Below are 17,287 nucleotides of genomic sequence, written 5' to 3'. Positions count from 1 at the left end.
TACAATGCTACCAGGCCCGCTGCTGGCCAGGGAAACTCTGACCGTTTAAGGAGGTCAAAGAAAATGCCTTTGGCTTCATCTTTGGAATTTGAAAATATAAGCAACACTGTTGAATAACTCATTGATGTATTCTAATCCAATTAAACAGTGGAGCCATAATGCCTCTGATTACCCACCCAGGGGACATTAAATTGTGAGCTTTCCAGAATGTCTCTATTAGAATATGCACTACCAAAGTTTCTGAGTAAGGGGTCAAACAGTTTTTCAAGTTGAATGGATTTTGCTTTTTTTGCTTATTTGTTTTTGGGGCCATACCCAGTTGAGCTCAGGGCTTACTCCTGGCTCTGTGCTCAGGGCTTACTCCTGGTGGTGTTCAGGGGGACCATGTAGGGTGCCAGAGATCAAACTTGAGGTCAGTCTCTCTCTCTTTCTCTCTCTCTCTCTCTCTCTCTCTCTCTTTCCCTCTCTCTCTCTTACACACACACTCTATCATTGAGAAAGATTAAGTCTTCCCTTTGATATATACCAATATAAATCCGTGAAATTGATTAATTTATTTAGGTGTTCTATTTGCGGAGGATCAGTTTGCCGGTCCAATTCTAGCAGTCAAAACATTTCCGGAGCTTTTTAAGTTTCCAGAGGCACAGATTCTTTGCTCCTTCCCACCAGAACATTGGTTCCCAGGAATCTAGCAAAGCTGAATGTTCAAACAAATGACCATACATAATGAAGACATTTGCATTTGTCAACCACTCTTTGGAATTAAGTATTTATTATTATGCATTATTATATTTTTATTATACATTACATTATTATTGCAAGTAGTAAATGAATCTTTTTTTAATTTTTGGACCACACTGAGATGCTCAGGATTACTCCTGGAGGTGCACTCAGGAATTATTCCTGTTGGTGCTCAGGGACTATATGGGATGCCAGGGATCAAACTTGAGTTGGTATCGCACTAAGCAAGCCTCTTATCTGCTGTACTATTGCTCTAGCACTGAAAGAAAGTTTTTGGACTATGCCTCTCTTCTGCCTGCGTAAACCGAGAGCATCTGCCCCAAGCACTCAATTGTCAGAGGGTGTCAGAGGTCAGTGGCTTTAGTGACCACACTGTAAACCTTGGGTTCTTTGCAAGTCTTCTTCCTCCACATCACCCCTGCTGGAGCAAGTAGCTGTGAACTTGTCTTTGACTTTGGGAGGCATCGACTCCTCATGGTAATCCCCTCCTCAATGAAGAAAATATGCTGAGCAGCAATGCAATCTTTTCCACACTGTGTTCGAGAGTCAAAATCTAAAGCAAGTTACTTCCCAGTCACTCCTTTTGGCAACATTTAGAATACCTTGCTTCCTTTTTTTTTTTCTTACCTCAGATGCCTCAGGGGAAACATTTTCTACTTAAATTGACTCTCACTTTCAGGTGTGCCTTCACACGCCCGTTTGTTACCTGCCTCTTCCTGTACAGACTCTCAAATCCAGGTAAGTCTCATCTCAGTCTCTCTTAAAGTTAACTTTTTTCCACCATATTAAATGAATGTATCAGCAAGTTCAGAATTTATTGAGTGTGGGGGGAGTCAGCCTAGGAGATAGTAAGTCAGGGCATCAGTATGAGTGTTACTTTCACAGAGTCGTAGATAACCAGGTAACCTCCATATACTAGTCCTGTGCATTGAAAACTGTACCTGGTGGGGAAATGTGATGCTTGGTGTGTAGACGCAGTCGATGATTTGAGCTTCTCATGCTTAACTTGAAGGAAGTTGCCAAACTTCACACGAATCAAAACTGTACACTGTTCAATTGTACGGTAGGTGAATATCTGATCTTGATAGAACATTTAGGAAAAGTTTTAAAAATATCTTCAAAGTGTTGGGGCTGGAGTGATAGCACAGCAGGTAGGGCGTTTGCCTTGTACGCGGCCAATCCGGGTTCGATTCCCAGCATCCCATATGGTCCTCTGAGCACCGCCAGGGGTGATTCCTGATTGCAGAGCCAGGAGTAACCCCTGTGCATTGCCAGGTGTGACCCAAAAAGTAAAAAAAAAAAAAAAATTCAAAGTGTTTTTTAAAATATCCTAGTTCTGAGTGCTAAGTTTTTAAAAAACCTCTGCTGTATTTGAAGGAAAAGTAAGACTTAGAGCTTGCATTCTGCAATGCTTCATCATGATGCAATGATAAAAGGTTTAAAATAGCTTATGATTTAAAAGTTTAAATATTTTATTATTCCTGAAGTCAGGTTAAAAAATGGGTCAAAGTGGATACTGGTGGACGGATTGTTGTTGAATTATTATTTGCCTAAAACTCAGCTATCAGTAACTTTGTATTTCATGCCTCTTTAATAAAAAGTTGTTTTAAATGGGACACAGAGTTAAACATAAGATTTTTCCTGAAAACTTTTTTTTTGATAAATATGCAAAATTTCCCAGTTGGAGGGGCTGGATCGATAGCACAGTGGGTAGGGCATTTGCCTTGCACGTGGCCAACCCGCGTTCGATTCCCAGCATCCCATATGGTTCCCTGAGCACCACCAGGGGTAACTCCTGAGTGCAGAGCCAGGAGTGACCCCTGTGCATTGCCGGGTGTGATTCAAAAAGAAAAAAAATAATGCCCAGTTGGAGAGTACCAGAGGAAGAAGTAAGGGTGACTGTCACCATTTGCTTTAGAAGTCCCCCTAACTTAGCTCTGACCATACACTCTGCAGACGGGAGACAGGAGCCAGCAGCTACCTGCCCCACAGGGAACTTGTTTTATCGAGGACTGTTTGCGCCTATGGGCTGAGAGGCTGCACAGTTTGGCACTAGAGCCTGACTCTCTCTGCTTCAAGTTGTTTTGAAACAAAAACAGAAGACTTTGGCAAGAGGTGACACTGAACACAGTCTTCAATGAGGATAGCTGAGGCAATAATGTTACATGAACAGGCAGTAAATTAAAATTAACTGGCAATGCCAATTTAATATCATTTGCCATTTGCTCGCTTCTGCAGTACATACACTAATTGGAACAATACAGAACCTGGACTCCGTGCCAGGCTGTGGGACTCCGTGCCAGGCTGTTTTCACTTGAGACGCCCCAGAGGGGGATGGATGAGAACCCTCCCCGCCCCAAGGGACCCAGCCCCAGCAGCCTACCTCCACTACCCAACCACTGCCATTATAAGACACTTCATACCCATTTTCCATAATTACCACATCATATTTGATGGAGTTCAGATAGTAGGCAACAAATCATAGAGAGTAATATATATATTATATGTATATGTATATACATATATACACATATATACATATACTCTCTTTGAGAACCTGGCAAGGTTCCGAGAGTATCCCGTTTGCATGAGCAGAGCCTGGCAAGCTACCCATGGTGTATTCGATGTGCCAAAAACAGTAACAATATGTCTCATTCCCCTGACCCTGAAAGAGCCTCTAATCATTAGGAAAGATGAGTAAGGAGAGGCTGCTAAAATCTCAGAGCTGGGAGGAATAGAGATGTTACTGGTACCTGCTCGAGTAAATCGACGAACAACAACGGGATGACAGCAATACAGTGATACAGAGATTAGCATGGCCCCTGCTCAGGGGTGACATGCAAATTCGTGGAGCATTGCATGTAAAAATATATACAGATATATTATTAGGCATTCCTTGAGACTCCAACTCCACTTCCAAACAGTACCATTTAGCAACATTCAATACACAAGTACCAAAATGCATGCAGTGAGGGGCCACAGAGATCATATGGCATGTCAGGCTGACCCAGGTTTGATCCCCAGCGACACATAGGGGCCCACCAAGCCCTGATTACAGATCCAGAAGTAATCCCTGAGCAGCCAGGTGGGGCCCAGAAACCACACAAGCAAACAGTAGCAACAAAAAAAGCACCCAGGACCTTTTAAATATCTCTGAATGCCTTACCCAGAGAAGGGGTAATATTATATTTATCAGTCTCATCTCCACACCTACTTAACCAATAAATTTAGTGAAGCAAAAATTAGCCCATAAGAAGACTTTGCAAATTTCGGCAAGGTTGGTCTACACCTCTGCATATTCAGCAATATTGTGGGATCAGTCCTAACCCATACGCACTGGGAAGGGCAGGTGTTATTTTTCAGTAGAATTGAGTCAGAGAGGAGAAAGGAACTACTTGGCAACAGGAAATCTAGAGTCATCTGCAAGGTTCACAGCAAAGAAAATCAGGGACAACTTAACTCCCTGCCTACAATTATATTGGCTTATCCCAGGTAAAATATTTTGAGTAGCCTGAATTAAGGAGAACTAATTTATCTCTTAACCTCACGTGCCTCAGGGATTTTAGATATTGCTGGTTTAATGGATTTTTAAAAATTTTTTAATTTAAATTTTTTTGTATTTTTTAATGAATCATCGTAAGATACCATTACAGGCTTAGAAACTTTGGTGATTACATTTCAATCATACAATGATCAAGTACCCATCCCTCCACCGGTGCCCATTCTCCACCGCCAATATTCCCAGTATCCTCCCACCATCACCCCCCACCCCATCACCCCGCACCTCTGTGGCAGGCACATTCCCTTTTAACTCTCTCTCTTCTTTTGGGTGTTATGATTTGCAATACAGGTAGTAAGTGGCCATCATGTCTGGTCTACAGTCTACTCTCAGCACACATCTCCCATCCCGAGCAAGCCCTCCAAGCATCATTCACTTCGTTTAAAGGATTTTAAACCCCAACATTGAACTTCTCTTACTTCCAAGGTGTAGAAAAAGCATCCTTGCACCGCAGCCCACTTCCCACCCACCCTGACCCCCAGCCTCACCCAGCCAGAGTATGTGTTTCAAATCAATTCCTCTGCCCTGAAAGCTCTAAATCCTTCACAGAATGGCACTTGGAAGAACAGGACTGTTTCTCAGGGCATAGCTCGAAGATCCGCTTTTAAGTGGAGACAAGCCTTGGGAATAAGTGACCTCCTTTAGACTTTCTTCTAGCTCAGATATTAAATATGTAGGACTATTGAGTGAGGACAGCTCCAGTCCTCTTGTCTTCCCAGGGGCTTGATGTCATATTTAAGTCTCCATTCAGGTTTAAAGGCAGCCCTGGGGACTTTTGGAAAGCTAAACACCCTAGAGATGGGCGGGAACTAAGAGACTAGAAACCTTGCAGTGTAAGAACAAGAAGCCCAGACCAGGCGGTAGGGGAAGCAAAGCCCTAGAAAATTTAGCACCAGCAACGGCAATTGATAGGAATATCCTGAAGCTGAGGCCAAGGCACCCCGGAATTGCTGGGGTAATGAAGGTTTCGGGAGTTGGGAAGTGGTTATGGCCACACAGTCCTGTGTTAGGGCGAGAATCCCTGTGAAAGGGCTCTGATGTCACAGAGAAGAGCATTGACTTTGCAGCTTTGAAACTGGGAGTTTAATCCTTGCTCCTACCACTCTCTGTGCTTGGAATGTGAACCTGCGGCTACTGTCATTGGGTTCCTGGGCCAGCCTGAGGTGTAACACCCAGCACGATGCCACCCAAGTGTGTGTGAGTACCCCCCACCAGTGTACCGTGACCAAGTGTTCGACCCCCCCATCCTCGAAATCAAAACAAAGAGGAGGGACAGATGGCTGATGTGTCAAGGATGAATTCTATGAGGGGGGCCTGAGAGATGTATTTAGGGGCAAGATGCTGGCTTGCATGCAGCTGACCTTGGTTTGGTACCCAGGCCACTGGGTAGGGCCTAGCCTCTCTCCCCCCACACAAAATGATTCACTTCATAAAATTTTAATGTTCTTGGCAAAGCTGTTAACACAAAGCTTTCCTACCCTTTCCTCTGCGGATGTTATTGTTGCTAAGACCCTGGTTCACAATCCCTTTGGTTGGGGTGTTTGTTGGCTTTGGGGGTGCACATTAGGTTGGCGGTTGCTCCCTGGGCCACAGTGCTCACCAGGGTGAGCCTGCATTAGTGCTGGCACACATTCTCATAGGGATGGGGGCACTCTCATCATTTCAGTGGTAGGGCCCACTGGAGTGACACCCCTGAAGGGTGGTGCTCACCTGTACACCGGTGGAAATCTGGAAACTGACTGTGGCAACCAGAATCCCGGACAGGAGAGCTGCCACGATCTCGCTGGGCTCAGCCAAGGTTGAACTTGAGGCCTCTTGCTGAGGCCACTGAACAAGCTCCTGACTGCCCCAAATACACTTACCAGAAAATAAGAGCTTTGAGATGAGAACACCCTCACTTAGACGAGCGTTTCATAGGCGAGAGCTCCTACATGAGATGAGAGGATGCCTGTGTTCCCATTTTCTCCTTCAAAGGTGGATAACAATGTCAAAACTTCTAAGGGCAAAATCCATTATTTGGAGATCGAAGGGTTCGCTGAGCCCACTGAAAGGATGCACATCTAGGCAGGAAGGAAGCAGGCGAGACAACACCCACCTCTGGCCCGTGGGGGTAGGACCCAGACCAGGCCACCAGCAAGAGTAGGTTTTTACAGCAAGTGAGAGTTATCTCTGAATTCTGCAGTGGTGTGTAACTGAGAACCGGGGATCTCAGACTTGACCTTGCGCCAGATTCACACAGAGGCCTGTTAATAACCTGGGCTGGGGTCTGACCATGCATTTTCTAGCAAGTTCTCCAGAGACACTATCATAGTCAGTAAGGTAGCCAGCACCTTTCCTAGCCCTCAAGGGAGTTCCAGAGCATGGGGGGCTGCAGGCTAAAACCAGGAAAGTCCCAGGCAAACTGGAATGAATTAGACATTCGAGTCTATGGGCCACATTCTATGGAGCAATAGTTGATGTGAGATTTATTTGTATTTAAAGCAGAGTAGGGGATATCAAGATTGGTCCTCTGGGGCCTGAGAGACAGTACATGGATTAGGGCACTCAGCCAACCACTACAATCCAGGAACCACTTGTTCCTGACTCTGTGCTCAGAGGTCCCCCTGAGCAATGCCAGGAGTTCCTCCTGAGCGCAGAGCCAGATGTAAACCCTGCACAGATGAATATGGCCCACTCTCCCCCACAAAGATGATGAATTCTTGAGTATCTTGTCTACACAAATTTGCCTGTAGTTATGTTAGTGGATCCTCACTTTTGCTGCACGTTAGAATCTTAAAGACAACAACAAAAACTTGGGGCTGTGGATGGAACTCAGAAGTAAAGCATTTGCCTTGCACACACACACACACACACACACACACACACTCTCTGACATTAGGACACTGCTCCCCAGATATTCTAATTTAATTTATACTGAATGTGACCTTTAGAGAGTTTTAAAGCTCCTCTAGGTAATTCTTAGGTGCAACAATGTTTGAGAGATGCTGCTTTTTGCTCTCCTTTTATTTTTTTTATTTATTTTTATGTTTTGCTTTTTGGGTCACACCTGGCGATGCACAGGGGTTACTCCTGGCTTTGCACTCAGGAATTACCCCTGGCCATGCTCAGGGGACCATATGGGATGCTGGGATTTGAACCCGGGTCGGCCGCGTGCAAGGCAAACGCCCTACCCGCTGTGCTATCTCTCCAGCCCCATGCTCTCCTTTTAGAATGGAATCCAGGAGGAGAACAGGTACATGATATAAAACAATGAGTGTGAGATGCTCGTGTGCTTCCAGTGGGTTAGAATCTTTGGGGAGCACCTAAAGCACGTGGGCATGTAGATTCCACCCCATGAGAAATTCTGATTTTATTGATCTGCATTCAGTCTGAGTGCTGATAGTTTAAAAATCTCCACAGGTACCTACAATGAAATATTATATGGCTGTTAAAAAAGAAAGGAAAACAACTTTGATGCCTGCTGCAGCATGAATGAGCTTTAAGGGCACTATGATAAGTGCCTGGCAAGAACCTGGCAAACTCCCTGTGGTGTATTCGATATGCCAAATACAGTAACAAATAACGGGTCTTATTCCCCTGACCCTAAAAGAGCCCCCAATTGTTGGGGAAAACAAGTAAGGTGAGGCTACTAAAATCTCAGGACTGGGACTAATGGAGATGTTACTGGTGCCCGCTCAAGTAAATTGATGAACAATGGGATGACAGTGATATAGTGATACAGTGATGATAACTGAAAGATGCCAGTTTCCAAAAGATAAATTCTTTTGGAATTTCTTTTGGCAATTCTTTTGGCATTCGAATTTTTTCCAGCTTCTGGCTATTATAAATAATGCTGCAATAAACATACAAGTGCAGATATCATTTCTACTGTACTTTTTTGCATCTCCAGGATATATTCCCAGAAGTGGTATTGCTGGGTCAAATGGGAGCTCAACTTCTAGTTTTTTAAGAAATGTCCACATTGTTTTCCAAAAAGGCTGGACAATTCGGCATTCCAACCAACAATGAAGGAGAGTCCCCTTCTCCCCACATCCATGCCAACACCAATTGCTTTTGTTCTTTTGGATGTGTGCCAGTCTCTGTGGTGTGGGATGGTTAAAGAAACTTTGATACATCTACACAATAGAATACTGTGCAGCTGCTAGAAAAGATGAAATCATGAAATTTGCATACAAATGGATAGACATAGAGAGTATCACGCTAAGTGAAATGATTCAGAAAGAGAAGGACAGACAGACATAAAATGACTGCACTCATAGTGTAATATAAAGGAGACTAATACCTGAGGATAGTAGAGATAAGGGCCAGGAGGATAGCTCCACAGCTTGGAAGCCGATCTCATGTGCTGAGGGAAAAAGCAGCTGAGATAGAGAAAGGACCATTAAGTAGATGATGGTTGGAGGCCTTGCTCAGGATGGTAGATGGTAGATGCATGCTGAAAGTAGACTATAGACCAAACATGCTGGCCACTTAGTAACTGTATCGCAAACCAGAACACCGAGAAGAAGAGAGAGAGTAAGAGGGAATGTGCCTGCCACAGAGACAGGGTTGGGGGGAGGGGTGGGGGTGGCGGGAGGGGTACTGGAAACATTGGTGATGGGGCAGGGGAGGAGGCAGGGTACTCAAACATTGTATGACCGAAATGTAATCATGCAAGTTTGTAAGTCTGTAGCTGTAACTCATGGCAATTCATTAACATAAATTTTTAATTAAATAATTAAATAATTTTTAAAATGAGATAAATTCTATGTGAGTCCACTTAGGTGCCTTGAGCAGTCAGATTTACAGAGACAGAGAGTGTAATGGCCATGGTCTGCTTTAAATGTAGAAACCTGGGTTTGACCCACAGCACCGCACAGTCTGCCCAAGCAGTACTAGGAGTGGCCCCTGAATGCCAGCGGGTGTGCACCCCCAAATGAAACCAAATCTATATACAGTCATAAATACAACTTGCATATTTTTGTTTGTTTGCTTGGGGCCCATAGCCAGCGGTATTCAGGACTTACTCCTCTATCTGTGCTCAGGGATCACTTCTTGTAGTGCTCACAAAACCATATGTAGTGCCAGGGATGGAACCCAGGTCGCCTGCATACAAGGCCAGCGCCTTACCCTCTGCTTCTTTCTCCACCATCCAATTTCAAAGAAGGTATCCAATCAGTCTTCCCTGCTATTTCTCAGGTGCCGTCAAGGGGATGACTCTAGGCATTCTTTCCTCATCGAGGCGCTGCTGGTAATACTTACACAGTTCCTAATAAGAGGATGGCTTCTGTTCCAGTCCAGTGTTCTCATTCTTCCTGCTCCTCTATGTTAGGATAGATTGTTGGGGAATTCAACTGACTTATGCTGAAGTTCACATTTTTCTTTCAGAACCTTTCGTAATGCTTGAAGACAATTCTCATACAGACTGAGAATATTCCCCAAATCTTATTTCTGTGATAAACTATGATAATCAGGAAACTTTGTCACCACCCCTAATGTACTGCACAAGACACCTACATATTCTTTCATGCTTGCAGTTAGCTCTGAGCTCTGTTACTCTGCCTTCTCTTGAAATCTAAATCCTGGGGATTCTGTAATCTGCATCCCTCCACCTAACCCAGACAGCAAGATTTTGTTTGCTTCACTGGCTTGTTTTGTTTGAGGGCCACACCCAATGGAGCTCAAGCCTTCCTTAGAGAGCACTCCTGGTGGGGCTCAGGGGAACGTATGTGGTGCCAGAATTGACGCCTAGTTGGCAGTGTGTGAGTCCAGTGCCCTACGTGCTGTACTATCTCTCCAGCCCCAAGAGTGAGATTTTAGTCCTTGGGTTATAATAGGAAAGAGTCCGTTTGAAGTACTGCCCCTGAATAGATTCCCTATGGAAGACACAGGAATGCTAAAGACTTTCCCAGGCAGTGCTCGGCACCTCCATGAATTCCAACCGCACTACTCACAGATCATCATCTCAATCAATTCTGTTTCCTTGGTTATGGAAAATATTTTCTTTTCAAAATTTAATTATATTTCCCATTGTTATCAAAAGGAAAACCACATTGCTAATCTATCTGATTTTCTGAAACAAAGGGCAGGAGTTCTGAATACAGGGCATGAGGATCGGGAAATTTCCTGATCCCACAAGTGTAGGCAGGCCATTGATGAAAGTTGCATTTCCCCTCAACTAGAAAAGTGCTCAAGTTCTGGTTCAGCCTTCCTAAGGCTCCATTATGGACTCCTGATAGGTCTTCACAGCAATTTAAGAACTGGTATGGCCTATGTTCAGTGCAGCACATAATATTGCAGCCAGGATATGGAAACAACCCAAATGTCCAGTACAGATAACTGGATAAAGAAGTTGTGGTATATATATACAGAACGGAATACTATGCAGCTGTAAAAAAGATGAAATTATGTACTTTGCTACCATGTGCATGAACCTAGAGGGTTCATGACTGAAGTCAGAAAAAAAAGGAATAGATACAGAATTATCTCTCATATGTGGGATATAAACATATAAGGTAAGAGAACAACAAATGGCCAAAGGTAACAGAATTGGAGATTTTATCAACAAAACTGAGTTTACTTGGGGAGAGATGTCCATGGAATATTGGTGGAGAGAAGTAGGCACTCTGTTGGTAGATGTAGTGTTAGAGTGATATACGCATACAACTATAGTTAATGCTATTGTAAAGCACAATGTCTCAATAAAAACGGGGAAATGTTTTTAAACTACAATAAAAACTGGAAGTCAAGTTTGAAAAGAAAAGAAAGGAAAGGAAAGAGAAAAGGATACTGGTGAAAGATGGCATTTTATCTACTTTCATCCTACCCAGTGAGGTATTATATTTACTCCCAAAAGCGATACCCACATCAATGCTTTAGGGGGGCCCTCTACCTATAAGATGAAGGTCAAATGAGCAAAAGAGACACATCTTCAGTCTATGGAAGCCCAAGAAAGCCCAATATATCTCAGTGGGTTAAAAATCACTGATGTTAAAGCTTGTTGCTATAGTAAATATGTTTGGCATATGTTGATGAAGCAAACATGCAGTATCACATCATTTTTGCTTGCTTTTATTTTGAAATCCAGAGGTACTTTGGGACCAGAGATTTTGGTGCTCAAATATCTGTGGACTGACCCAGGCCTCCAGCATGTAAAGCATGCACCAGCACTTTGAGCTTCCTTTTTTATTGATGTCTTTATGTTTGGTTTGTGGGAACACCTGGTGATGCTCAGAGGCCACACCCAGCAGTGATTGAAGGACCAGGTAGGGTGCTGGTGTTTAAGTCAGTGTCATAACAGAAACTGCCTATGAGATCACCACCATAGCCTTTGTACTATCTTGTCAGCCCCCAATATTCTTTTTTATTAAGAAATTGGCCACTATGAATCTTTTATGATTCGAAGAATAAGAACCATCAGGGAAAAAAAATCACTAAAAATTGCTGACTCTTACTGATTCTGTCAATGACTGACTTAACCTTTTTTTTTAACTTAGCAGAATTGAATTTAATAATTTCCTGACCAAAGAATGCAATTTCAACTAACCATCCTTCTGCACCTTGGTGAGTCATGATGGTCATCATCAATTTTCTCCTTCTACTGCATATTTATATTATACTGAAATATCTTATAGAAATAGTTTTTAAATATAATCATATTTTTGACCACTGGGGGTTTCTATAAGTCTGTTGAGTTATTATGTTGAAGAACTATAAATTTTCATTCAAAAGCACATAGCTATTTCTATCACTATTTTATAGACTATTATCAACAGTAGATAAGGAAACTAATATACAAAACACAAAAATATTTTCAGATTCCTAATTTATAAACAGAATGCATTTGGGCGGGTGGTGGGGGGGAGGGAGGCAAGAGGGGTCCAGCCAGTGTTGCTCAATGTTGCTCAGGGCTATCCTGATTTTTCGCTCAATGATCACTCCTGGCAGTGCTCAGGGGACTGTGTGAAGACCGGAGGTCAAACTGGGATGGGTCACATGGGAGGTGAGTGCCTTACCCCTGTACTGCCTCTCTGGTTCCCAGATTATTTTAATTTAAAAAAATAGCTTTTCTTAGAATGAAGCCCCTATCCCAGTAATGAGGTCTTATGTTTTATAGGCCAGTTTCTATCTTCCAAGTAAGCAGTAGCCCTAAGCAAACCAGCCAGATTTGCCTTGGCTCAGCTTTCTTCAAGAAGCTGAGGATCATATACATTAGTCATAGGGAAGTTGGTTCCAACAAGTCATCTCTTTGATCCTCAATTTTCCCTCACAGCCTGATGTGGGCTGCTGAACACCAACTGCATTGTTTAGAACCTTCAAAAATCCTTGCTGAATTCCCTCACAACAGCAAACTTTAAGAATTTCTTCTTTTGTTTTATACTCCCCAAAATCAGAGGTCATTTCTCAGTTAGATTTGCTACTAATGCAGACAAGAAAAATAGCTCTTGACTGTGAAGGCTTTTTGTTGTTGAAAATTTCCTGCCTAGGAAAAAATTTCTTTTCTAGGCTTGTGGAGAAGTGAATCACAAGCCGAGGGGCATGGAGACTCATTTGCCTGACCCCAAAAGAACTACAAAATAACTATAAAATTTAAATGGGCCTCAGATAGAGAAGAGTCATTAAATTTCCATTGGTCTGGGGTATACATACTTTCTTAGCCTAAGCCAGAAATTAGAATCAGAAGCAACCTCCTTCTTTACTCTATAATACCTTACTTGGAGCGATAAGACAGCAGGGAGGGTGTTGGCCTTGCAAGTGATCTCTGGCATCCCATATGGTCCCCCAGCACCACCTGGAGTAATTCCTAAATACAGAGCCAGGACTAATCCCTGCCCACTACTGAGTGTGACCTAAAACAGCAAAATAAATAAACAAGTCATTAAAAAAAACACCTCACTCATCTCTTGCCTAAGTTCTAAACATCTACTCCCCCGTTGCTCAGACAATCGTCCTCAATAAGGACACTTTGCCTCCCTCTATCTTTAGAGCTCAAATATGGGGCCAAAAATATAGTCCAGTGGGTAGAGTATGTGCCTTGCAAGTGGCCTTGCAAGTGGTTTACTCACCTGCACCCCATCTGATCCCCTGAGCCACACCAGGAGTGATCCATGAGTACAGGGCCAAGAACAAGTCTCAGCACAAATGAAGATACTCCCTCACTCCAAAACAAAACAAAACAGAATACCTCAATTAGCTTGGGCAGGGAAGACCTTTCTGCAACAGATCTGGACTTCCAAACCTAAGCTTGTTCTGGACATCCAAATCTCTTGAGTTTTGTTGCCCACAATTGACTATGAGCATGTGATCCTCACACCACCAGCTTAGGCATTTTCTGATTTGTCTCCAACTATAGACATTTATATAACTATAGCCTATATATTTTAACATTTTTTTCCTTGAATATGACTAAAGGAGATAATGGAAAAATGAACCATAAAAAGGTAAAATGTGCATTGAACCCAAGTTTGTGAACTGGAAATCAAGAGGAAACCTTGTCTACGTGCATTTTATGTGTTTTCTTACTAAATAATGTGTGAATCCCAAAATTTATAGCATCCAAAACTCTGAAGTGAACCATAATGTCTGTGTGTGTGAAAAGCTCACTGAAGCCAGAGAGATAGTACAGCAGGTAGGGTATTTGCCTAACATATAGCTGATGTGGTTTCTATCCCTAGCACCACATATGGTCCCCCAAGTAGTGCCAGGTGTGACCCCTTGAGCACAGAACCAAAAATAATCCCTGAGCACAGCCAGGTGTGTCCCCCAAACCAAAAAGAAATAAAAAACCACATATGTTTAAGAGAATTTTAACAATAATAAGAATATACAAAATGACTAAGTAGAGAACTTTCATTCCACACTTTAGTTCTACAAAATTATTTCTCACTTTATAAAAAAAAGTGCTATGCATTTTCTCTAAATGACCATATGTATTCAATTCAGTTTAGTAATAATTAATATTTAAATTGTATGTCAGTTTGAAGAACATATGAATTGTAATTCCAATCTGTTGTAGTGTGACTACATCTTCAACACAGGAAGGATATTGCTGAGTCTATGTTCAGACATGAAGCTTTAGCAACTTATGCTTTAGCTACGTTTTTTGCCAAGTGTTTAAGACCAGAATTTCACATTTACTCTTATGATATTGAATAGGAGTTAAATTCCCCTAATCTTGAAGCATTTTTATTTCTGAAAAAAAAATCTACACCTGATCAAAACATGTTTGGCCAAGTCAGGTTTAAAAACATGTTAAATCTCTAAGGCAACAATTCCAATAAAAGAATTCAGGATAGAACTTGTCTGAAAGAACAAATCCCTGGAAGGGAAGTCATAGTTAATCCACATGTAACATTAACTGAGATTTTATACCTGACCTTGTTAATTCCCCCTCTCCCCCCTCAACACAAACACAAATACACACACACATACACACACACACCTGGAAGTGCTCAGGGCTTACTCCTGGTTCTGGATCTGTGCTCAGGGACAATATGGGATGCCAGAGATCTAACCATGGTCACATGCCTACATGGTTGCGTGCAAAGCAAGCACCCTATATGCTGTATTATAGGTCTGGCCCCATACCTGACCTCTTTTTGAAAAGTCTGTCTACTAGAACCAAACTTCAAATTAGATATTTTTCCTAAATGCCTATTTTAAGGGAGATCTGGGGGTAAATAAAAGGAAAATAAAAGGAAAATCTTAGCCATCTAAGATTATTGAACAATAAAATACAAAATACAATGACATTATCTTTCTTCACATATATCTCTTAAAGAAAAAGAAAGTTGTGGGCTGGAGCAATAGCACAGCGGGTAGGGTATTTGCCTTGCACAAGGCTGAGCCGGGTTCAATTCCCAGAATCCCGTATGGTCCCCTGAGCACCTCCAGGAGTAATTTCTGAGTGCAAAGCCAGGAGTAAACCCTGTGCATCTCCAAATGTGACCCAAAAAGCAAAAAAAAAAAAAAAAGTTGTTCCTCTGCTTGAGTCATAATCTTTTTTTAATTTTTATTTTATTGAGTCACTGTGACGCACTAATAATTTTTCAGTGAGACTGATAACAGGAAAATTCCCTGTTCAAACTTGTATATGGCAACTTATTAGAAAAAATAAGTTATGTTGTAGAATTATAATTTATAAAAATAAAGTTGTAGAATTTATGTTAACTATGGAATTTAAATCCTCTAAGTACTTTTAATGCCTGCTAATAATCACAAAATGACAAACTTAGAATATATTTTATATAGAGGATGTATACTCAAGAAAACATTATCTTGGGGCCAGAGAGATTATTCAGGGATTAAGGCACTTGCCTTGCAGAGGGCTAACCCTGATCCCTGAGCGCAGAGCCAGGAGTAAGTCCTGATCATCAAGGATGTGGATCCCCAAATAAAACAAATAAAAAGAGAATATTATCTTTTATTAATTAATAAAATTGGAGGTGGAAGTAAAATTTAAGAATTCCATTCTGGGGGCTGGAAAGATAGAACAGCAGGTAGGGCATTTGCCTTGCATGAAGCTGACCCAGGTTCGATTCCCAGCATCCCATATGGCCCCCCGAACACTTCCAGGAATAATTACTGAGTGCATGAGCCAGGAGTAACCCCTGTGTATTGCCCAGTGTGACCCAAAAAGAAAAAAATTAAAAGAATTCAATTCCAAGGGAAAACATTTTTACTTTGGAGCTCAAGATAGCACTTTGGAGCATATGCTTGACACTCGGGATGCCCCAGGTTTGATCCCTAGCACCATAGGGTCCTATGAGTACAACCAAGACTGGAACCTGAGCTCTGAGCTCCTAATTGCCCCTAAGGACTGCTGGCTGTGTCCCAAAATGCAAACATAAGAAACAATAAACCAAACAACAAACATAGGTTTGCGAACAAGAAAACAAGAGAAACCAGACTTGTTTCAAAGGATTAAAATCCTCTTTCATTATAGTCTCATCCCTTTTACACCTCCTACTGAAATCAGGTCTGGTTATAAATCTCAAGGAAAAAAAGCATAAGAAAAAAATTTGGAACATGCTCTATGTGTTATTTTAGTGTGGGACATCCTTGACTTAGAAGTTCATGGCATGATTTTTCAAAGTGAAACAACTGTTTAGGTGTTTGCTCTTCTTTTGCAATAGTTGCAGGTTTAATAAGGTTAGTAAGAAATAATAGAGATCCTATCTATCCTTTGTCTTTCTCTTGGTAGAAAGTAACATCTAGCGGGGCTGGAGACATAGCACAGTGGGTAGGACATTTGCCTTGCACGCGGCCGACCCGGGTTCGATTCCCAGCATCCCATGCGGTCCCTTGAGCACTACCAAGAGTAATTCCTGAGTGCAGAGCCAGGAGTAACCCCTGTGCATTGCTGGGTGTGACCCCAAAAAAGAAAAGAAAAGAAAAGAAAAGAAAAGAAAAGAAAAGAAAAGAAAAGAAAAGAACATCTAGCATAAATATCACACAGCATCGCAACAAGGAATTTGATCTTTATTGAACTTCCTTGTCTTAGTCAAATTTCACCAGTTTTACATGCACTCATTCTTGTGTTTGGGTGCAAACGTTTAACTCTGTGCACTTATATTACCCATATAGATTCATGTGACCATTGCCAAGTTAAAACACCTCAAGGCTCCCTAGAACTTTTCTCATTGTTGTTTTTGGGCTACACCCAGCTATGCTCAGGGCTTACTCTTAGCTCTGCACTTAGGGATCATTTCTGGCAGACTCATATGTGGTTCTGAGAATTCAACCCGGATCGGCTGTGTATAAGGCAAGCACCCTATCCATTACTATCACTCCAGTCCCACCCTAGTACTTTTTTACATGCAATCTTATCCCTCTAACTCCTGATAGCTACTAATCTATTTCTTTCAAGAAATTAAATTATGTAGTATGTAACCTATTAGATTGACTTTTTAAAAAAATTACCCAAATTAAGATTCATGCAAGTTGTTGCCTATCATGAATTTATTCCTAAGTACCAATGCATGGTGTCATTGTGCCTCACTTTGTTTA

The 17,287-nt window shown here is 42.0% G+C and overlaps 1 protein-coding gene across 1 annotated transcript in view; it reads left to right on the top strand.

The window, feature by feature from the left end:
- Nucleotides 1-11,808: 11,808 nt before the first annotated feature.
- LAMB4 (laminin subunit beta 4) overlaps nt 11,809-17,287 on the top strand; it is a 113,123-nt gene continuing 107,644 nt past the window's right edge. The window contains exon 1 of the mRNA XM_004602100.2: nt 11,809-11,842. Within this exon, the coding sequence (XP_004602157.2) occupies nt 11,809-11,842 (34 nt within the window). The remainder of the gene's footprint in view (nt 11,843-17,287) is intronic.

This window comes from Sorex araneus, chromosome 1, assembly GCF_027595985.1.
Source record: "Sorex araneus isolate mSorAra2 chromosome 1, mSorAra2.pri, whole genome shotgun sequence".
In the NCBI taxonomy this organism is placed as follows: Eukaryota; Metazoa; Chordata; class Mammalia; order Eulipotyphla; family Soricidae; genus Sorex; species Sorex araneus.
The sequence above is the reverse complement of the archived record's forward strand: the minus strand, read 5'-3'. Positions and strand labels throughout refer to the sequence as shown.